This window comes from Solea solea, chromosome 8 (assembly GCF_958295425.1).
Source record: "Solea solea chromosome 8, fSolSol10.1, whole genome shotgun sequence".
NCBI lineage: Eukaryota > Metazoa > Chordata > Actinopteri > Pleuronectiformes > Soleidae > Solea > Solea solea.
In genome coordinates this window covers 25706253-25731352 of record NC_081141.1, presented here as the reverse complement: position 1 = coordinate 25731352, position 25100 = coordinate 25706253, and the positions used below count along the sequence as shown (strand labels likewise).

Here is a 25100-nt window from a genome sequence, read left to right as displayed (position 1 = left end):
AATAAACATGTACTCTGTGTTTGTGTGCGCATGTATAGTACTTAACCTAAACAAAATCAGCATGCGCGTATATAATTTGTGTGAGTCTGCACTGCAAAATACTCTGCAGTTGTTGCATTTGCAGTATTTCCTGCCTTACGTGTTCATGTACCAGCTCACTGGCAGCAAAAGGAGGTGTGTTGGCAGACTACCTGAGTAAGCACAGATGCTTCAGCACAGACTGGACACCACAACACGTGGTGAGGTCATTGCATGAAGACAGCTGCGAGGCTGCCTGTAGCGGGTGATTATAGCTACTTTTTACTGCTCCATCATGTGATGTGGCTCAGCTGAGGCACTTGACGTGTCTTTCTGCCTTCACAGTTTGTGTGGGAAGCGTTTGTGGAAAGTATTGTGGCAAACTGGTGACTGCATGGCAACTAAGTGCACAATATATCAGCGTGGTGTTGCTTAAAAATGTGTCGTAAAATGATCACATGGGCAACGCCCACATTAATCGAAAGCTATTAAATTCATTGTTTACCAAACATATCAATAATCCGAGGTGTGTCACAAGCCACAAATGTCACAAAGCGATTCACAGAACAACCGCTGTTGCATGCTTACTCAAATATAACATGTATTTGACATTCATTAAAACTAAATTTAGACAAAGTGCATTGGCACATTCTGGCAAAGGAATAAACAAATCAGTCGTAAACAAGTGGTCTGATACAATAACATCTTAAGTAATTGAGCATTCATCGTCATAGTTTGGGTGATGTTGGCTGAGTGATAGAGCAAGTTGTATGTCAACTGAAAGGTTGTCGGTTCTATTCCTGGCCCCGCTAGTCTACATGCTGATGTGTCCTTGTCTACGTCTTAATAGAATTCAGAAAATAATGTTTGTACGACATGAAGCTGATTGCCAGCTGAGGTATTCATTAGTACAATACAGTTATGTTGTCTTTGTATTTATTACCTTTTCTGTATTTATTACCATTTCTGGCATAAACCAGTAGTCATTTTAGGAACCAAAATCTTGTCCTAATAAGGCAAATCCTAATTTATAGGGAACTGGTGAAATTGTCAGGCATTAATGGTTATGGTCAAGGGTAAGGATAAGGTTTTATTTAGACTGTCCAAATGAAGTGCAAATATGTCTCTTTCACACACACACACACTCCGCACAGAGAAAGAGATTTTCCAGGGTTTCTGAAGTGAATGTGTGTCTTTCTCTAGAGCTGAGGTGGAGCAGGTGTTCGTAGTTGCAACCAATAATCTTTTTGAGTCACCATTTGTGGGAAACAGAGAGATGGGCGGACAAGGCAGGGAGAGGGTGTATAGTTAAGTTTGGTAAACAAAAGGTTTGTCAGGGTTTTTTTGTGTAGTTAATCTTTTCCTCCTCTTTGCAAACATTGCTAAATGGTCAATTCTGAACAGATATAAACTGTTCATTTTAGGATTAACCACAGCTGTTGTTAAAATTCAGGGTTCTTCAAAGACTTTTTTATTGACATACAGGTTTTTTTTCAGTGTCCTTTTACTTTGCAATCAAATCGTCACACGTTTTCCTTTGTTTTCGTTTCAGTGGGCCAGGTTCTACTTCCACAAGGTTCTTTGTCTCCTGCCATTTCACCTGCACCAGACCAACACACTCCTACCCATGGTGAGCCTGTTCTGCAGAGTGGAGACCCGGACCTTGTCTCTCAAGGTGCTGTAACCCTCACCACTCCAACCGTTAGTTTTATAAATGGTAAACAAGAGATCACATTGGAGCCACAGAGTCCTGGCGAAAAAGAGGCCATAGGCACCCAGATTATGACAAATGTGACGATAAGTGATGAAGTATTTGATTATCAATGGAACAAGCTCCCTGTTGATAGTTCCACTGATTCTATCGAGGAACCCACCGAAGGAGGAATCGCTACAGAGATACCAAATGTTGATGAATATGACACTGATACAATCTCAGTAGTTGAATCAAAGCCTCCTCTCATATTCCCTCAAGAGGATGACATCACCAAAGTAGGCCCCACACACGAAGACTCAACCTCACTTTCAGTCACAACAGTGGAGGGTACATCAAAAACGACTGAGGCAGGACCAGCTGCCATAGAGGGAACGAGTGATATCACCATCGTCTCTGCTGGTTTAGCCTCTACGGCAACACCAGCTGAACCACAGGTCACCAAAACAGCAGAAGAAAGCCAGACAATAAAAGCTGACCAAGAAACCACCACTATCATCTCTGCATCTGTACAAGACGTGAGAGATGAGTCAGGGAGGACTCCCACTTCAGTGAAAAGTGACTCATTAGTGACTCAGACAGAAAAGGAGGAGGACCTTGTTACACGTCCAACTGAGATCCACACAGCCAGATATACAGCAGAAACCACAGAGGAAACAAAGAGCACATCTGCCACTCCAGCTGCAGAAGACAGCACTCAGTCTACACACAAAACTGCATCCCATCCCTCCACTGATGACGCTGATGACTCTGAGAGCTCCACTCAAGGTGTGGAGGACGGGAAGGAGACTCGAACCCCAGAAGAATTTGCCTTCAGCACAACCACTTTTTCAGTGTCTGAAAGTTCTGCTCCTCCTGAACAAACAGCCAAGACTGAGATAACACCAGCCTTAGATGTAGAAAGCACTGAATCATCATCAGGTGTTGCACATACCCTGGCTGGCACATCAGAGGGAACAGTCATAAGCCAGGCAGGACATACAGTCAGTCAATTACCTTCCATATCACCCACTGAGAAAGCTGCAACTGATGCAGTGTCTTCTTTTGAGGATAGTTCAAGAGTCCAAGGAGAAAGCACGTTTGGAACCAGTCCTCCATCACACACAGTTGGTGGCACTGCACATTCTTTATTACCGTTAAGCACTACACATAAAACAGATGAAGCAACAAGGGAGAGAGATCTAACATTACAAACTGTACAAACAGCAGGCGTAGATAAAACATCGGTTATTGCCACTGAGCCAGGTGAAACTCCAGCAACCGCGACTGTACAGGATGAGAAGAAACAACAGGACACGGCTTCTCCCTCACATGAATCTGCTACAACCACTGCTTCCACGTTATACAATGCTATTGAAATTGTCAAGACAACTATGGCTTCATTCACAGGATTTTTCACTCAGTACTCGACGCAAAGTGAATCACAAAGTGATTTACCTGACAAAGAGGCAGTTACCAGTGAGGAAACATCTACCAGTGTCACAGATAATGGGCCTTCAGGAAATCAAACTTACTCACCTGTGACCACAGCTCAAACACAACCTTCATCTGTGAGTCTAGTAGGTACAGAAACAGCTTCATTACATCTTAGCACTGTTGGAGAGAGTGCAGGTGATCAAGTCTCAATTGACATGCTTGACACAAAGACTGGGACTGAAACTGAAACAAATGTTTCATTAGCAGAATCTGTGACTTCAGCTTCATTACTTTTCAGTACGAAACGACCAGATTCAGTATCTCATGATATACAAACTACAAATCAGACAAGGGAAGTAACAGTGATGCCTACAGCGTCCCTGCTGATCAGTTCTGTAACACCTATAGATCAGATGAGTGAGGAACAAATCAGTAGTGTCACAAAACAGGCAGACAATCTTCTCTCTCCAGTTGGTGACAAAACAGGAACATCTACTGTCACTCCAGTAGAACAGAGCTCAGTTGGCCTAACCTCAGTCATAGCTATGACTTCATCTTCATTCGTCACTGCAACAACGCTGTCACAGAGAACAAAGGAAAGTGTTGAGACAGATGAGACAAAAATAACAGAAAGTACAAGAGACATTTCCACATCCATGCCTTCCCTCATGACATCAACCATGAAATCTGAAACAGTATCTAGTAAAGATTCATCAACAGAAATTGTATCATACGGATACAATACAAGCACTTCCTTTTCAACGAAAACACAAGGGACTGTTACCATGAGTCAGATAGAGGAAGATTCAGTAACTCCAGAGAAAGGTTCGGCTATCCCAACAAGTGAAAAAGAAAGCTCATCTGAACAGACAACTGATGCATCAATCAAAGACACTGCAGCCTCTACAGTTTTGTCACTCTTCAGCACAGAGAAGCCTACAGCACTTCCAGTTAGCGACCAAGACAGTGCTGTCACAGATCAGACTGCAAAGCCCTCATATCATACTGATGATTTTTCTTCCACCACTGCAACACAGGGAGAAGGATCAGGTGACCAAACTCCAGACATGTTCACTTCATCCTCCTTTGTCCCTGATACATCGTCTTTATTCAGCACTGTGTCCCCAACAGCACAATCTCCGCAAACAAAAGAAAGTCTTGGAACAGATCAGACAAAATTACCATCACTTTCAGCAGAACCGCCAGTTTCTACAGTCTCTGATGAGGTAATAAGCTCAAGAACAGTGGCACCAAGTTTGCCTTCTTTCATATCATCAACCATTCAGGGTATTGATGATGATGATATTGTCAGTGAAGTTACAATGGTTGAGTCCAGTCCGCCCATCATAGCATCAACAATTAAATCTGAAACATCATCCTTCCTCATCACAACTGATAAAGAGAGTTCTGGAGAAGGCACAACTGACTTTACTGAAGACTCAGTCTTCACTACAACTGTTTTCCCTTCAAAGTTGAGTTCAGAGTCACCATCAGTTACTGTATCACAGGAATCCAAAACAGGTGCCGCTTCCTCGGCCACTGTTACAATTGCTTCATCACTTTACAGTACTGACAAACCAACTTCATTGTCATCTAAAACACAAGAGACTGTTACCATGAGTCAGACAGAGGAAGATTCAGTGACACCTGAAAAGGGTTCTGCCTCCCCAACAACTGATGCATCAATCAAAGACACTGCATCTCCTTCTGTTTCATCGTTGTTCAGTACAGAGAAGCCAACAGGACTGCCAGTTAGGGACCAAGACAGTGCTGTCACAGATCAGACTGCAATGCCCTCGTATCAGGATGATGGTTTTTCTTCCACCACTGCAACACAGGGAGAAGGATCAGGTGACCAAACACCAGACATGTTTCGTTCATCCTCTTTTGTCCCTGATACAGCTTCATCCTTATACATCACTGTTGCCCCAACAGCACAATCACCTGGAACAAAAGAAAGTCTTGGAACAGATCAGACAACAATATCATCACCCTCAGGAGAACCACTGATTTCTTCAGTCTCTGCGGAAGTGCTTAGAAGCTCAATAACATCGACTCAAAGTCCACCTTCTTTCATATCATCAACCATTCAGGGTATTGATGATGATGATGACGATATTGTCAGTGAAGTTACAATGGTTGAGTCCAGTCCGCCCATCATAGCATCAACAATTAAATTTGAAACAGCATCCTTCCTCATCACAACCGGTACAGAGAGTTCTGGAGAAGGCACAACTGACTTTACTAAAGACTCAGTCTTCACTACAACTGTTTCCCCTTCAAACCTGAGTTCAGGATCTCCATCAGTTACTGCATCACAGGAATCCAAAACAGGTGCTTCTTCATCAGCCACTGTTACAATTGCTTCATCACTTTACAGTACTGACAAACCAACTTCATTGTCATCTAAAACACAAGAGACTGTTACCATGAGTCAGACAGAGGAAGATTCAGTGACACCTGAAAAGGGTTCTGCCTCCCCAACAACTGATGCATCAATCAAAGACACTGCATCTCCTTCTGTTTCATCGCTGTTCAGCACAGAGAAGCCAACAGCACTGCCAGTTAGGGAACAGGGCAGTGCTGTCACAGATCAGACTGCAAAGCCCTCATATCATACTGATGATTTTTCTTCCACCACTGCAACACAGGGAGAAGGATCAGGTGACCAAACTCCAGACATGTTCACTTCATCCTCCTTTGTCCCTGATACATCGTCTTTATTCAGCACTGTGTCCCCAACAGCACAATCTCCTCAAACAAAAGAAAGTCTTGGAACAGATCAGACAAAATTACCATCACTTTCAGCAGAACTGCCAGTTTCTACAGTCTCTGATGAGGTAATAAGCTCAAGAACAGTGACACCAAGTTTGCCTTCTTTCATATCATCAACCATTCAGGGTATTGATGATGACAATATTGTCAGTGAAGTAACAATGGTTGAGTCCAGTCCGCCCATCATAGCATCAACCATTAAATCTGAAACAGCATCCTTCCTCATCACAACTGATACAGAGAGTTCTGGAGAAGGCACAACTGACTTTACTGAAGACTCAGTCTTCACTACAACTGTTTTCCCTTCAAAATTGAGTCCAGAGTCATCATCAGTTACTGCATCACAGGAATCCAAAACAGGTGCTTCTTCCTCGGCCACAGTTACAATTGCTTCATCACTTTACAGTACTGACAAACCAACTTCATTGTCATTGAAAACACAAGAGTCTGTTACCATGAGTCAGACAGAGAAAGATTCAGTGACACCTGAAAAGGGTTCTGCCTCCCCAACAACTGATGCATCAATCAAAGACACTGCATCTCCTTCTGTTTCATCGCTGTTCAGCACAGAGAAGCCAACAGCACGGCCAGTTAGCGACCAAGACAGTGCTGTCACAGATCAGACTGCAAAGCCCTCATATCATACTGATGATTTTTCTTCCACCACTGCAACACAGGGAGAAGGATCAGGTGACCAAACTCCAGATATGTTCACTTCATCCTCCTTTGTCCCTGATACATCGTCTTTATTCAGCACTGTGTCCCCAACAGCACAATCTCCTCAAACAAAAGAAAGTCTTGGAACAGATCGGACAAAATTACCATCACTTTCAGCAGAACCGCCAGTTTCTACAGTCCCTGATGAGGTAATAAGCTCAAGAACAGTGACACCAAGTTTGCCTTCTTTCATACCATCAACCATTCGGGGTATTGATGATGATGATGATGATATTGTCAGTGAAGTTACCAGGGTTGAGTCCAGTCCGCCCATCATAGCATCAACCATGAAATCTGAAAGAGCATCCTTCCTCATCACAACTGATAAGGAGAGTTCTGGAGAAGGCACTACGGACTTTACTGAAGACTCAGTCTTCACTACAACTGTTTTCCCTTCAAAGTTGAGTTCAGAGTCACCATCAGTTACTGCATCACAGGAATCCAAAACAGGTGCTTCTTCCTCGGCCACTGTTACAATTGCTTCATCACTTTATAGTACTGACAAACCAACTTCATTGTCATCTAAAACACAAGAGACTGTTACCATGGGTCAGACAGAGGAAGATTCAGTGACACCTGAAAAGGGTTCTGCCTCCCCAACAACTGATGCATCAATGAAAGACACTGCATCTCCTTCTGTTTCATCGCTGTTCAGCACAGAGAAGCCAACAGCACTGCCAGTTAGGGAACAGGGCAGTGCTGTCACAGATCAGACTGCAAAGCCCTCATATCAGACTGATGATTTTTCTTCCACCACTGCAACACAGGGAGAAGGATCAGGTGACCAAACTCCAGACATGTTCACTTCATCCTCCTTTGTCCCTGATACATCGTCTTTATTCAGCACTGTGTCCCCAACAGCACACTCTCCTCAAACAAAAGAAAGTCTTGGAACAGATCAGACAAAATTACCATCACTTTCAGCAGAACCGCCAGTTTCTACAGTCTCTGATGAGGTAATAAGCTCAAGAACAGTGACACCAAGTTTGCATTCTTTCATATCATCAACCATTCAGGGTATTGATGATGACAATATTGTCAGTGAAGTAACAATGGTTGAGTCCAGTCCGCCCATCATAGCATCAACCATTAAATCTGAAACAGCCTCCTTCCTCATCACAACTGATACAGAGAGTTCTGGTGAAGGCACAACTGACTTTCCTGAAGACTCAGTCTTCACTACAACTGTTTTCCCTTCAAAATTGAGTCCAGAGTCATCATCAGTTACTGCATCACAGGAATCCAAAACAGGTGCTTCTTCCTCGGCCACAGTTACAATTGCTTCGTCACTTTACAGTACTGAAAAACCAACTTCATTGTCATTGAAAACACAAGAGTCTGTTACCATGAGTCAGACAGAGAAAGATTCAGTGACACCTGAAAAGGGTTCTGCCTCCCCAACAACTGATGCATCAATCAAAGACACTGCATCTCCTTCTGTTTCATCGCTGTTCAGCACAGAGAAGCCAACAGCACGGCCAGTTAGCGACCAAGACAGTGCTGTCACAGAGCAGACTGCAAAGCCCTCATATCATACTGATGATTTTTCTTCCACCACTGCAACACAGGGAGAAGGATCAGGTGACCAAACTCCAGACATGTTCACTTCATCCTCCTTTGTCCCTGATACATCGTCTTTATTCAGCACTGTGTCCCCAACAGCACAATCTCCTCAAACAAAAGAAAGTCTTGGAACAGATCAGACAAAATTACCATCACTTTCAGCAGAACCGCCAGTTTCTACAGTCTCTGATGAGGTAATAGGCTCAAGAACAGTGACACCAAGTTTGCCTTCTTTCATATCATCAACCATTCGGGGTATTGATGATGATGATGATGATATTGTCAGTGAAGTTACCAGGGTTGAGTCCAGTCCGCCCATCATAGCATCAACCATGAAATCTGAAAGAGCATCCTTCCTCATGACAACTGATAAGGAGAGTTCTGGAGAAGGCACTACGGACTTTACTGAAGACTCAGTCTTCACTACAACTGTTTTCCCTTCAAAGTTGAGTTCAGAGTCACCATCAGTTACTGCATCACAGGAATCCAAAACAGGTGCTTCTTCCTCGGCCACTGTTACAATTGCTTCATCACTTTATAGTACTGACAAACCAACTTCATTGTCATCTAAAACACAAGAGACTGTTACCATGAGTCAGACAGAGGAAGATTCAGTGACACCTGAAAAGGGTTCTGCCTCCCCAACAACTGATGCATCAATGAAAGACACTGCATCTCCTTCTGTTTCATCGCTGTTCAGCACAGAGAAGCCAACAGCACTGCCAGTTAGCGACCAAAACCGTGCTGTCACAGATCAGACGGCAAAGCCCTCATATCAGACTGATGATTTTTCTTCCACCACTGCAACACAGGGAGAAGGATCAGGTGACCAAACTCCAGACATGTTCACTTCATCCTCCTTTGACCCTGATACATCGTCTTTATTCAGCACTGTGTCCCCAGAAGCACAATCTCCTCAAACAAAAGAAAGTCTTGGAATAGATCAGACAAAATTACCATCACTTTCAGCAGAACCGCCAGTTTCTACAGTCTCTGATGAGGTAATAAGCTCAAGAACAGTGACACCAAGTTTGCCTTCTTTCATATCATCAACCATTCGGGGTATTGATGATGATGATGATGATGATATTGTCAGTGAAGTTACAAGGGTTGAGTCCAGTCCGCCCATCATAGCATCAACCATGAAATCTGAAACAGCATCCTTCCTCATCACAACTGATAAAGAGAGTTCTGGAGAAGGCACAACTGACTTTCCTGAAGACTCAGTCTTCACTACAACTATTTTCCCTTCAAAGTTGAGTTCAGAGTTACCATCAGTTACTGCATCACAGGAATCCAAAACAGGTGCTTCTTCCTCGGCCACTGTTACAATTGCTTCATCACTTTACAGTACTGACAAGCCAACTTCATTGTCATCTAAAACACAAGAGACTGTTACCATGAGTCAGACAGAGGAAGATTCAGTGACACCTGAAAAGGGTTCTGCCTCCCCAACAACTGATGCATCAATCAAAGACACTGCATCTCCTTCTGTTTCATCGTTGTTCAGTACAGAGAAGCCAACAGGACTGCCAGTTAGGGACCAAGACAGTGCTGTCACAGATCAGACTGCAATGCCCTCGTATCAGGATGATGGTTTTTCTTCCACCACTGCAACACAGGGAGAAGGATCAGGTGACCAAACTCCAGACATGTTTCCTTCATCCTCTTTTGTCCCTGATACAGCTTCCTCCTTATACATCACTGTTGCCCCAACAGCACAATCACCTGGAACAAAAGAAAGTCTTGGAACAGATCAGACGACAATATCATCAACCTCAAGAGAACCACTGATTTCTTCAGTCTCTGCGGAAGTGCTTAGAAGCTCAATAACATCGACTCAAAGTCCACCTTCTTTCATATCATCAACCATTCAGGGTATTGATGATGACAATATTGTCAGTGAAGTTACAATGGTTGAGTCCAGTCCGCCCATCATAGCATCAACCATGAAATCTGAAACGGCATCCTTCCTCATCACAACTGATACAGAGAGTTCTGGAGAAGGCACAACTGACTTTATTGAAGACTCAGTCTTCACTACAACTGTTTTCCCTTCAAAATTGAGTCCAGAGTCATCATCAGTTACTGCATCACAGGAATCCAAAACAGGTGCTTCTTCCTCGGCCACTGTTACAATTGCTTCGTCACTTTACAGTACTGAAAAACCAACTTCATTGTCATTGAAAACACAAGAGTCTGTTACCATGAGTCAGACAGAGAAAGATTCAATGACACCTGAAAAGGGTTCTGCCTCCCCAACAACTGATGCATCAATCAAAGACACTGCATCTCCTTCTGTTTCATCGCTGTTCAGCACAGAGAAGCCAACAGCACTGCCAGTTAGCGACCAAGACCGTGCTGTCACAGATCAGACTGCAAAGCCCTCATATCATACTGATGATTTTTCTTCCACCACTGCAACACAGGGAGAAGGATCAGGTGACCAAACTCCAGACATGTTCACTTCATCCTCCTTTTTCCCTGATACATCGTCTTTATTCAGCACTGTGTCCCCAACAGCACAATCTCCTCAAACAAAAGAAAGTCTTGGAACAGATCAGACAAAATTACCATCACTTTCAGCAGAACCGCCAGTTTCTACAATCTCTGATGAGGTAATAAGCTCAAGAACAGTGGCACCAAGTTTGCCTTCTTTCATATCATCAACCATTCAGGGTATTGATGATGACGATATTGTCAGTGAAGTTACAATGGTTGAATCTAGTCCATCCATCATGGCATCAACCATTAAATCTGAAACGGCATCTTTCCTCATCGCAACCGATACAGAGAGTTCTGGCGAAGGCACTACGGACTTTACTGAAGACTCAGTCTTCACTACAACTGTTTTCCCTTCAAAGTTGAGTTCACAGTCACCATCAGTTACTGCATCACAGGAATCCAAAACAGGTGCTCCTTCCTTGGCCACTGTTACAATTGCTTCATCACTTTACAGTACTGACAAACCAACTTCATTGTCATCTAAAACACAAGAGACTGTTACCATGAGTCAGACAGAGAAAGATTCAGTGACACCTGAAAAGAGTTCTGCCTCCCCAACAACTGATGCATCAATCAAAGACACTGCATCTCCTTCTGTTTCATCGCTGTTTAGCACAGAGACGCCAACGGCACTACCAGTTAGGGAACAGGGCAGTGCTGTCACAGATCAGACTGCAAAGCCCTCATATCAGACTGATGATTTTTCTTCCACCACTGTAACACAGGGAGAAGGATCAGGTGACCAAACTCCAGACATGTTCACTTCATCCTCCTTTGTCCCTGATACAGCTTCATCCTTATACATCACTGTTGCCCCAACAGCACAATCACCTGGAACGAAAGAAAGTCTTGGAACAGATCAGACAAAATTACCATCACTTTCAGCAGAACCGCCAGTTTCTACGGTCTCTGATGAGGTAATAAGCTCAAGAACAGTGGCACCAAGTTTACCTTCTTTCATATCATCAACCATTCGGGGTATTGATGATGATGGTGATGATATTGTCAGTGAAGTTACAAGGGTTGAGTCCAGTCCACCCATCATAGCATCAACAATTGAATTTGAAACAGCATCCTTCCTCATCACAACTGATAAAGAGAGTTCTGGAGAAGGCACAACTGACTTTACTGAAGACTCTGTCTTCACTACAACTATTTTCCCTTCAAAGTTGAGTTCAGAGTCACCATCAGTTACTGCATCGCAGGAATCCAAAACAGGTGCCTCTTCCTCGGCCATTTTTACAATTGCTTCATCACTTTACAGTACTGACAAACCAACTTCATTGTCATCTAAAACACAAGAGACTGTTACCATGAGTCAGACAGAGGAAGATTCAGTGACACCTGAAAAGAGTTCTGCCTCCCCAACAACTGATGCATCAATCAAAGACACTGCATCTCCTACTGTTTCATCGTTGTTCAGTACAGAGAAGCCAACAGCACTGCCAGTTAGGGACCAAGACAGTGCTGTCACAGATCAGACTGCAAAGCCCTCATATCAGACTGATGATACTTCTTCCCCCACTTCAGTACATGAAGAGGGATCAGGTGTCCAAACACCAGACATGTTTACTTCATCCTATTTTGTCCCTGATACATCTTCATCCTTATACAGCACTGTGTCCCCACAAGCACAAACACCTGAAGCAAAAGAAAGTCTTGGAACAGATCAGACAGCAATATCATCCCCCTCAGGAGAACCACTGATTTCTTCAGTCTCTGAGGAAGTGCAAAGAAGCTCAATAACAGCGACTCAAAGTCCACCTTCTTTCATATCATCAACCATTAAGGGTATTGATGATGAAGATGGTATCAGTGAAGTTACAATGGTTGAGTCTAGTCCATCCGTCATAGCATCAACCATAAAATCTGAAAGAGCATCCTTCCTCATCACAACCGGTACAGAGAGTTCTGGAGAAGGCACAACTGACTTTACTGAAGACTCAGTCTTCACTACAACTGTTTCCCCTTCAAACCTGAGTTCAGAGTCTCCATCAGTTACTGCATCACAGGAATCCAAAACAGGTGCTTCTTCATCAGCCACTGTTACAATTGCTTCATCACTTTACAGTACTGACAAACCAACTTCATTGTCATCTAAAACACAAGAGACTGTTACCATGAGTCAGACAGAGGAAGATTCAGTGAAACCTGAAAAGGGTTCTGCCTCCCCAACAACTGATGCATCAATCAAAGACACTGCATCTCCTTCTGTTTCATCGTTGTTCAGCACAGAGAAGCCAACAGCACTGCCAGTTAGGGAACAGGGCAGTGCTGTCACTGATCAGACTGCAAAGCCCTTGTATCAGACTGATGATTTTTCTTCCACCACTGCAACACAGGGAGAAGGATCAGGTGAACAAACTCCAGACATGTTCACTTCATCCTCCTTTTTCCCTGATACATCATCTTTATTCAGCACTGTGTCCCCAACAGCACAATCTCCTCAAACAAAAGAACTTCTTGGAACAGATCAGACAAAATTACCATCACTTTCAGCAGAACCGCAAGTTTCTACAGTCTCTGATGAGGTAATAAGCTCAAAAAAAGTGACTCCAAGTTTGCCTTCTTTCATATCATCCACCATTCAGGATATTGATGATGACAATATTGTCAGTGAAGTTACAATGGTTGAATCTAGTCCATCCATCATAGCATCAACCATGAAATCTGAAAGAGCACCCTTCCTCATCACAACTGATACAGAGAGTTCTGGAGAAGGCACAACTGACTTTACTGAAGACTCAGTCTTCACTACAACTGTTTTCCCTTCAAAGTTGAGTCCAGAGTCACCATCATTTACTGCAATAGATGAATCCAAACCAAGTGATTCTTTCTCAGCCACTGTTACAATTGCTTCATCACTTCACAGTACTGACAAACCAACTTCATTGTCATCTAAAACACAAGAGAGTGTTACCATGAGTCAGACAGAGGAAGATTCAGTGACGCTTGAAAAGAAATCTTCCTCCCCAACAACTGATGCATCTATCAAAGACACTGCATCTCCTTCTGTTTCATCGCTGTTCAGCACAGAGAAGCCAACAGCACTGCCAGTTAGGGAACAGGGCAGTGCTGTCACAGATCAGACTGCAAAGCCCTCATATCAGACTGATGATTTTTCTTCCACCACTGCAACACAGGGAGAAGGATCAGGTGACCAAACTCCAGACATGTTCACTTCATCCTCTTTTGTCCCTGATACATCGTCTTTATTCAGCACTGTGTCCCCAACAGCACAATCTACTCAAACAAAAGAAAGTCTTGGAACAGATCAGACAAAATTACCATCACTTTCAGCAGAACCGCCAGTTTCTACAGTCTCTGATGAGGTAATAAGCTCAAGAACAGTGACACCAAGTTTGCCTTCTTTCATATCATCAACCATTCAGGGTATTGATGATGACGATATTGTCAGTGAAGTTACAATGGTTGAGTCCAGTCCGCCCATCATAGCATCAACTATTAAATCTGAAACATCATCCTTCCTCATCACAACCGATAAAGAGAGTTCTGGAGAAGGCACAACTGACTTTACTGAAGACTCAGTCTTCACTACAACTGTTTTCCCTTCAAACCTGAGTTCACGGTCTCCATCAGTTACTGCATCACAGGAATCCAAAACAGGTGCTTCTTCATCAGCCACTGTTACAATTGCTTCATCACTTTACAGTACAGACGAACCAACTGCATTGTCATCTCAAACACAAGAGACTGTTACCATGAGTCAGACAGAGGAAGATTCAGTGACGCTTGAAAAGAAATCTTCCTCCCCAACAACTGATGCATCAATCAAAGACACTGCATCTCCTTCTGTTTCATCGCTGTTCAGCACAGAGAAGCCAACAGCACGGCCAGTTAGGGACCAAGACAGTGCTGTCACAGATCAGACCGCAAAGCCCTCATATCAGACTGATGATTTTTCTTCCACCACTGCAACACAGGGAGAAGGATCAGGTGACCAAACTCCAGACATGTTCACTTCATCCTCCTTTGTCCCTGATACATCGTCTTTATTCAGCACTGTGTCCCCAACAGCACACTCTCCTCAAACAAAAGGAAGTCTTGGAACAGATCAGACAAAATTACCATCACTTTCAGCAGAACCGCCCGTTTCTACAGTCTCTGATGAGGTAATAAGCTTAAGAACAGTGGCACCAAGTTTGCCTTCTTTCATATCATCAACCATTCGGGGTATTGATGATGATGATGATGATATTGTCAGTGAAGTTACAAGGGTTGAGTCTAGTCCACCCATCATAGCATCAACCATTAAATCTGAAAGAGTATCCTTCCTCATCACAACTGATACAGATAGTTCTGGAGAAGGCACAACTGACTTTACTGAAGACTCAGTCTTCACTACAACTGTTTTCCCTTCAAAGTTGAGTTCACAGTCACCATCAATCACTGCATCACAGGAATCCAAAACAGGTGCTTCTTCCTCGGCCACTGTTACAATTGCTTCATCACTTTACAGTACTGACAAACCAACTTCATTGTCATCTAAAACACAAGAGACTGTTACCATGAGTCAGACAGAGGAAGATTCAGTGACACCTGAAAAGAGTTCTGCCTCCCCAACAACTGATGCATCAATCAAAGACACTGCATCTCCTTCTGTTTCATCGCTGTTCAGCACAGAGAAGCCAACAGCACTGCCAGTTAGGGAACATGACAGTGCTGCCACAGATCAGACTGCAAAGCCCTCATATCAGACTGTTGATACTTCTTCCCCCACTTCAGTACATGAAGAGGGATCAGGTGTCCAAACACCAGACATGTTTACTTCATCCTATTTTGTCCCTGATACATCTTCATCCTTATACAGCACTGTGTCCCCACAAGCACAAACACCTGAAGCAAAAGAAAGTCTTGGAACAGATCAGACAGCAATATCATCCCCCTCAGGAGTACCACCAATGTCTGCAGTCTCTGATGAAGTGCTAAGAAGCTCAATAACATTGACTCAAAGTCCACCTTCTTTCATATCATCAACCATTCAGGATATTGATTATGAAGATATTGTCAGTGAAGTTACAATGGTTGAGTCCAGTCCATCCATCATAGCATCAACCATAAAATCTGGAACGGCATCCTTCCTCATCACAACAGACACAGATAGTTCTGGAGAAGGCACAACTGACTTTACTGAAGACTCAGTCTTCACTACAACTGTTTTCCCTTCAAAATTGAGTTCACAGTCACCATCAGTTACTGCATCACAGGAATCCAAAACAGGTGCTTCTTCATCAGCCACTGGTACAATTGCTTCATCACTTTACAGTACTGACAAACCAACATCATTGCCATCTAAAACACAAGCGACCGTTACCATGAGTCAGACAGAGGGAGATTCAGTGACGCCTGAAAAGGGTTCTGCCTCCCCAACAACTGATGGAGAAAGCTCAAGTGAACAGACAACTGATGCATCAATCAAAGACACTGCATCTCCTTCTGTTTCATCGCTGTTCAGCACAGAGAAGCCAACAGCACTGCCAGTTAGGGACCAAGACAGTGCTGTCACAGATCAGACTGCAAAGCCCTCATATCAGACTGTTGATACTTCTTCCCCCACTTCAGTACATGAAGAGGGATCAGGTGTACAAACACCAGACATGTTCACTTCATCCTATTTTGTCCCTGATACATCTTCATCCTTATACAGCACTGTGTCCCCAACAGCACAAACACCTGAAGCAAAAGAAAGTCCTGCAACAGATCAGACAACAATATCACCCCCCTCAGGAGAACCACCAATGTCTGCAGTCTCTGATGAGGTGCTAAGAAGCTCAATAATGTTGACTCAAAGTCCACCTTCTTTCATATCATCAACCATTCAGGGTATTGATGATGAGAATATTGTCAGTGAAGTTACAATGGTTGAGTCTAGTCCATCCATCCTAGCATCAACCATAAAATCTGGAACGGCATCCTTCCTCATCACAACAGACACAGAGAGTTCTGGAGAAGGCACAACTGACTTTACTAAAGACTCAGTCTTCACTACAACTGTTTTCCCTTCAAAATTGAGTTCACAGTCCCCATCAGTTACTGCATCACAGGAATCCAAAACAGGTGCTTCTTCATCAGCCACTGTTACAATTGCTTCATCACTTTACAGTACTGACAAACCGGCATCATTGCCATCTAAAACACAAGAGGCTGTTACCATGAGTCAGACAGAGGAAGATTCAGTGACGCCTGAAAAGAGTTCTGCCTCCCCAACAACTGATGGAGAAAGCTCAAGTGAACAGACAACTGATGCATCAATGAAAGACACTGCATCTCCTTCGGTTTCATCGCTGTTCAGCACAGAGAAGCCAACAGCATTGCCAGTTAGGGACCAAGACAGTGCTGTCACAGATCAGACTGCAAAGCCCTCATATCAGACTGATGATTTTTCCTCCACCACTGCAACACAGGGTGAAGGATCAGGTGACCAAACACCAGAATTGTTCACTTCATCCTCCTTTGTCCCTGATCCATTGTCTTTATTTAGCACTGTGTCCCCAACAGCACAATCTCCTCAAACAAAAGAACTTCTTGGAACAGATCAGACAAAATTACCAACACTTTCAGCAGAACCGCCAGTTTCTACAGTCCCTGATGAGGTAATAAGCTCAAAAACAGTGACTCCAAGTTTACCTTCTTTCATATCGTCAACCATTCAGGGTATTGATGATGACGATATTGTCAGTGAAGTTACAATGGTTGAGTCTAGTCCACCCATCATAGCATCAACCATTAAATCTGAAACATCATCCTTCCTCATCACAACTGATACAGAGAGTTCTGGTGAAGGCACAACTGACTTTACTGTAGACTCAGTCTTCACTACAACTGTTTTCCCTTCAATCTTGAGTTCACAGTCACCATCCGTTACTGCATCACAGGAATCCAAAACAGGTGCGTCTTCATCAGCCACTGTTACAATTGCTTCATCACTTTACAGTACTGACAAACCAACTTCATTGTCATCTAAAACACAAGAGACTGTTACCATGAGTCAGACAGAGGAAGATTCAGTGACACCTGAAAAGAGTTTTGCCTCCCCAACAACTGATGCATCAATCAAAGACACTGCATCTCCTTCTGTTTCATCACTGTTCAGCACAGAGAAGCCAACAGCACGGCCAGTTAGCGACCAAGACAGTGCTGTCACAGATCAGACTGCAAAGCCCTCATATCAGACTGTTGATACTTCTTCCCCCACTTCAGTACATGAAGAGGGATCAGGTGTCCAAACACCAGACATGTTCACTTCATCCTATTTTGTCCCTGATACATCTTCATCCTTATACAGCACTGTGTCCCCAACAGCACAAACACCTGAAGCAAAAGAAAGTCCTGCAACAGATCAGACAACAATATCACCCCCCTCAGGAGTACCACCAATGTCTGCAGTCTCTGATGAGGTGCTAAGAAGCTCAATAACGTTGACTCAAAGTCCACCTTCTTTCATATCATCAACCATTCTGGGTATTGATGATGAGAATATTGTCAGTGAAGTTACAATGGTTGAGTCCAGTCCATCCATCCTAGCATCAACCATAAAATCTGGAACGGCATCCTTCCTCATCACAACAGACACAGATAGTTCTGGAGAAGGCACAACTGACTTTACTGAAGACTCAGTCTTCACTACAACTGTTTTCCCTTCAAAATTGAGTTCACAGTCACCATCAGTTACTGCATTACAGGAATCCAAAACAGGTGCTTCTTCATCAGCCACTGTTACAATTGCTTCATCACTTTACAGTACTGACAAACCAACATCATTGCCATCTAAAACACAAGAGACTGTTACCATGAGTCAGACAGAGGAAGATTCAGTGATACCTGAAAAGGATACTGCCTCCCCAACAACTGATGCATCAATGAAAGACACTGCATCTCCTTCTGTTTCATCGCTGTTCAGCACAGAGAAGCCAACAGCACTGCCAGTTAGGGACCAAGACAGTGTTGTCACAGATCAGACTGCAAAGCCCTCATATCAGACTGATGATTTTTCCTCCACCACTGCAACACAGGGAGAAGGATCAGGTGACCAAACACCAGAAATGTTCACTTCATCCTCCTTTGTCCCTGATCCATTGTCTTTATTTAGCACTCTGACCCCAACAGCACCATCACTTGGATCAAAAGAAAGTCTTGGAACAGATCAGACAAAATTGCCATCACTTTCAGCAGAACCGCCAGTTTCTACAGTCTCTGATGAGGTAATAAGCTCAAAAACAGTGACTCCAAGTTTACCTTCTTTCATATCATCAACCATTCAGGGTATTGATGATGACTATATTGTCAGTGAAGTTACAATGGTTGAGTCTAGTCCACCCATCATAGCATCAACAAATAAATCTGAAACAGCATCTTTCCTCATCACAACTGATACAGAGAGTTCTGGAGAAGGCACAACTGACTTTACTGAAGACTCAGTCTTCACTACTACTGTTTTCCCTTCAAACTTGAGTTCACAGTCACCAACCGTTACTGCATCACAGGAATCCAAAACAGGTGCTTCTTCATCAGCCACTGTTACAATTGCTTCATCACTTTACAGTACTGACAAACCAACTTCATTGTCATCTAAAACACAAGAGACTGTTACCATGAGTCAGACAGAGAAAGATTCAGTGACACCTGAAAAGAGTTTTGCCTCCCCAACAACTGATGCATCAATCAAAGACACTGCATTTCCTTCTGTTTCATCGCTGTTCAGCACAGAGAAGCCAACAGCACTGCCAGTTAGCGACCAAGACAGTGCTGTCACAGATCAGACTGCAAAGCCCTCAAATCAGACTGTTGTTACTTTTTCCCCCACTTCAGTACATGAAGAGGGATCAGGTGTCCAAACACCAGACATGTTCACTTCATCCTATTTTGTCCCTGATACATCTTCATCCTTATACAGCACTGTGTCCCCAACAGCACAAACACCTGAAGCAAAAGAAAGTCCTGCAACAGATCAGACAACAATATCACCCCCCTCAGGAGTACCACCAGTGTCTGCAGTCTCTGATGAGGTGCTAAGAAGCTCAATAATGTTGACTCAAAGTCCACCTTCTTTCATATCATCCACCATTCAGGGTATTGATGATGAGAATATTGTCAGTGAAGTTACAATGGTTGAGTCCAGTCCATCCATCCTAGCATCAACCATAAAATCTGGAACGGCATCCTTCCTCATCACAACAGACACAGATAGTTCTGGAGAAGGCACTACGGACTTTACTGAAGACTCAGTCTTCACTACAACTGTTTTCCCTTCAAAGTTGAGTTCACAGTCCCCATCAGTTACTGCATCACAGGAATCCAAAACAGGTGCTTCTTCATCAGCCACTGGTACAATTGCTTCATCACTTTACAGTACTGACAAACCAACTTCATTGCCATCTAAAACACAAGCAACCGTTACCATGAGTCAGACAGAGGGAGATTCAGTGACGCCTGAAAAGAGTTCTGCCTCCCCAACAACTGATGGAGAAAGCTCAAGTGAACAGACAACTGATGCATCAATCAAAGACACTGCATCTCCTTCTGTTTCATCGCTGTTCAGCACAGATAAGCCAACAGCACTGCCAGTTAGGGACCAAGACAGTGCTGTCACAGATCAGACTGCAAAGCCTTCATATCAGACTGATGATTTTTCCTCCACCACTGCAACACAGGGAGAAGGATCTGGTGACCAAACACCAGAAATGTTCACTTCATCCTCTTTTGTCCCTGATCCATCATCTTTATTTACCACTCTGACCCCAACAGCACCATCACCTGGATCAACAGAACGTCTTGGAACAGATCAGACAACAATACCATCACCTTCAGGAGAACCACTGGATTCTACAGTCTTTGATGAGTCATTGAGGAGCCAGATAACAATGACTCCAAGAGTTTCTATTTCTATTTCACCCACCATACAGGGCACTGATGAAGATTTTGTCAGTGAAGTTACAATGGTTGAGTCTAGTCCATCCATCATGTCATCAACCATAAAATCTGAAACAGCATCCTTCCTCATCACAACCGTTACAGAGAGTTCTGCAGAAGGCACAACTGATCTTACTGAAGACTCAACTGCAGCTCCTGCTGCTTCATCACTCAGCACAGAGAAGACTACAGGATTGTCTGGTGTTGCCACTTTCCCTGTTTCCACACAAAGTACAAAGAGCACTGCTACTGTCACAAGTATTCCCTCTACATTTGGAACCTCACAACCCTTGGCAATCCCCAGTGTCGCCTTAATGGAAACATCTACTTACATTGACATGGAGGCCTCTGGCTCTGGTGCAGAAGATTTGGAGTCAAGTACAGATGGTTCCGGTGAAGAGTTACCAGCTGAAAGTACCGCACAACCCCAGGGTGGATTTAGATTTGTAACAGATGAGGCTGAAAAAGATGAGCCTGAGAGTACATCTGATATCTTAAGTACTGGATCCTCAAATTACTCAAGCACAGGTACTATTGAAGGATTGTCATCAACCCAATATCCACACATGACAGGCACTGACATTTACATCAGTAAGGAGACTTTTATGGAGGATAAGACTTCAAGTGATGGCTTATTTGACGTTTCTACTACATTTGTACCAGTAACAAGTCCTCTGATGTCCATTACTGTAGAAACTACCATGCAAACCACAGTGCCTGTTAGTGATGTTGCTGCCCCAGAGGAGCAAATGAAAAATGCATCAGTTGACAATGCCAATGCACAAGCTCTCACTGGTACTCCAGCTTCTTCCCTATATAGCACAGAAAAGACTACAGCAATGTTTCTAGAAATCCACACATCAACAGCTCTAAGCAGTTCAGCTGATATATTCTCTGAGACATCTTCAGTGTTACCATCAGCTGTTGACAACACGGGGATTCCAGATACTGAAAAGAGTACAGCATCTCCATCGTTCAGCGTAGAGACACCTTTAACAGCAATAACATCTGTCACAGAGAAGCCAAATATCACAACATTGTTAACTGTCATACCTGCCCAGCCAACCGGCACATTACTTACAACTGATAAATCAACTCCTTTCACAGACGAGGAGGCTTCTGGTGACCAAACCACTGCGATATTTACTTCAAACCCATCAGTGATTAAGAGTGTTACATTTGGTGAAGCAACAGGTGAAACTGAAACCCTTATTTCAGTCACGCCAGATTTTCATGAACAGGTTTCCTCACAGGTGTCTGAAATCACTTCTGGTACCTTCATGTCTGAAACAACTCAGCGACCTGCATTAAGTACTGAGAAGGTTGAAGGTACTGTAGGTGAACATATAACGCAGACCTTGTTTACATCTATGTCCTCTCATACAACTGAAGCCTCAGCTAGTGATCACTCTACATCTGACTTCACCACGCTTAGCTCTAGCAGTGAAAAGCCAGATGAACTCACACCAATGTCCACCCCAATTCCCTCCATTATATATCAGAGCATTACAGACCAACAGGTCGTGATAATCACTCCCAGTAGCAGCAAACCCAAGACTGACCTAACTGAACAAACCCCTACCATGGTCTTGCATATGTCTAAACCATCGACCAGCACAACCGTCATATTCACAGAGGATTCCACAGATGAAGAGGAGCTGTTCTCTGCAGTTACAGGTGGTATGAGTGAAGGCATCACCATTCCTAGGCTCATCACCGAAGACAAAATTATCATTGATGCAGATACTATCTCCATGGTACCCTCTCAAGATCACCCAACCATCCAGACAGAAGAAGCTGGAGGCGTCACAGCAATTACAATGACACAAACACTGGAGAGAACAGTAGAACCAGAGGGTTCAGGAAGTGATAGTGCCACCTTTTTCACCACTTCACCTGTATCATTTGTTTCAACATCCTCTGAATATTCACAGCCCACTTCGAATACATCAGCTGTGGAACCCGTTTCTACTACTGAGACATCAAGTGAAGAGATGGTCACATCATCACTACATTCTATTTCAGTTACTACTGTGTGCACAAAGTCAGGCTTTGAGGAAGCAAATGATTTACCTACATCACATACAGTTTTCTCTAGCGAGACTCATACAACCACAAATACTGACATTACAGATAAAACCTTAAGTTCCTCCTTTTCCGCTTCAGTCCCTGTTACACCTGTGTCAATTGAACCTGGAACAGTTGAAACATCCAGTGAAGAATCTGATGATAATTACACTGGCACTGATCACTCCGAGGAAGGCTCTGGGATGGCTACATCATGGACTAATTTAGCTGTTACTGTGAGTGAATCAGCAGTAACTGAAAAACTAGTGACATCTACAGCGTCCTCACTGTTCAGCACTGAGAAACCCACTGTTGCACCTGACACGATAGATATGGATGCAACACTCCGGACTGGTGTAACAGCCACATCACTGGAAGATAGAACTCATCAACCAAGCCAAGCGCCTTTAACTAAAGAAGTTTCAACTGATAATCAGCGGAGCTCAGATGAAGACAGTGAAGTCCAGGGAACCTCAACTCTTGCTGTAATAACTTCTGATGAAATAGAAGTTTCTAGGGGGCCTTTTGATGCTACATCTATAACTCCAGAACCGAGAGCTGAAAAGTCTACAAACCCTGAAGAAGAAACATCAGTTGTTGAGTCAAGCTCAGCATATCCATCAGAGAGTTCAAGTGAACAAGCTCAGGAATCAGCAGTTACAAAGCAAACACAACATACTATATCCTCTACTGTCCCGTCACTGTTCAGCCCTGAGACTCCATTGGTGGCCTCCATATTAGTTTCCACCGATAAAAACACTTCATCATCTGAGAATGAGGAAATCTCTGTATCACCAGAAGCAAGTATTATTCCAGAGGATGGTTCAAGTGATGAGACATCAAGTATCTTTGATTCCGACTCTGTCACTCCATCGATTTCATCACAGTCTGGTACGGTTAAGATTGATAGCATCACCCAAACTGATCGGCTAGCCCCATCTACATATGGACAAACCACAGATGTGAAGTCAGCTAAGACCTTATTCAGTGAACCATATACAACACAACACCCTGCTGAGACCAGCGCCAAGTCAACAGTGATGCCAACTTCTTTTGAGTCAGGATCAATGAGCTCTGAACATGAAGACACCCAAGGTTCAGACCAAACCAGTATGGATCTACCCACTGCTGTTACACAGGCTGCTGACATTTCTACAAGCTTAGAGAGTAAAAAAGCAGTTGCCACAAGCCCAGTTGACCAAATTTCCATTGAGTCTAGTCCAGCTGTCCTTTCCACATTAGCACCATCACAGCCTGATGTTACGGTCCAATTTGCTACAACAGTTTCCCCTGTACAACGCCTAACAACCCCCCAGGAATCATTTGAACAAGTGAAGTCAGAGATCACACTAACTCACCGTCCCCACACTGATCTTTCCTCAGTGTCACTGACCACAACTCACCCCATTTTTGAAAGTCGGGAAACAATCCAGACTACAACTCTCCCTGTTGTGTCTTTGGTGGCTGAAGCTGTATCCTTCTCACTTGAAGATGGGACAGTTAAACCGACTCTGGGCCAGGTTTCAAATGGTGTAAAGACTACACAGTTATCCCCACACACTCATAGCCAAATAACACCTTCTGGTGACAGTCTTGAGGTTTCACCCCTTGCCTCAGTTAGCAGTACTGAAAGTAGTTCAGAAGAAGAGCCAACTCAGCAACCTATATTAGCAGGAGCTATTGCTGTCATGCCTTCGTCATCAACTCCCATTAGTCCATCATCTTCCTCTAGTTCTGAGAGCAGCTCAGAAGAAAGTGTGGCCCCAGAAAGCACTAGTAATGAGTTTGATAACATCACTGCTGAGCTTCCATCAGCCCCATCTACATCACCACATGTCCTTGGCACTGGGACTGAAAGTATCTCTGTCAAGCCTGACAGTGTGTCAGCTGAGATGATGACAAATAATCCACATATTGACAGTACAGAGTTTCTGTCTCCTGACAAAATCAAGACTGTATTCAAGGCTGATACTACCTCAGCTCCAAAGGTGGAGTCAACTACTTTTGGGAACACCAATGGGAAACAAGACCTTGAAGGAGATGTCTCGCCTTACACTGAAATGCCCACAAGAACCCATGCAGAGTCCACAACAGTGTTAGTGACTCAGGCACAAAGCCAGTCACCATTAGTTCCATCTGATGCCACTTCCACATCATCTTTTTATGATGAAGACCTGGACATTGACTCAACTGCACGTCCATCATTTGTTGAGGTTAAACCACCGATAATAAGGGAGGAAGTCACCATAATGCCAGGTGGAGGACTCAATTTGGGACCCACTGTTGTCGGTGAGGCTGTTGAAATTGCAGGTATGTTTTTCAAATAGCCTTTCTCGAACATAAAAGTTAATTTGTAATTCTAGAAGAAAATCTACTTAACTCCACAACTCTTAATCTC

The 25100-nt window shown here is 43.6% G+C and overlaps 1 protein-coding gene across 1 annotated transcript in view; it reads left to right on the top strand.

The window, feature by feature from the left end:
* vcana (versican a) overlaps positions 1-25100 on the top strand; it is a 45065-nt gene that overhangs the window by 13522 nt on the left and 6443 nt on the right. The window contains exon 8 of the mRNA XM_058635349.1: positions 1571-25012. Within this exon, the coding sequence (XP_058491332.1) occupies positions 1571-25012 (23442 nt within the window). The remainder of the gene's footprint in view (positions 1-1570; positions 25013-25100) is intronic.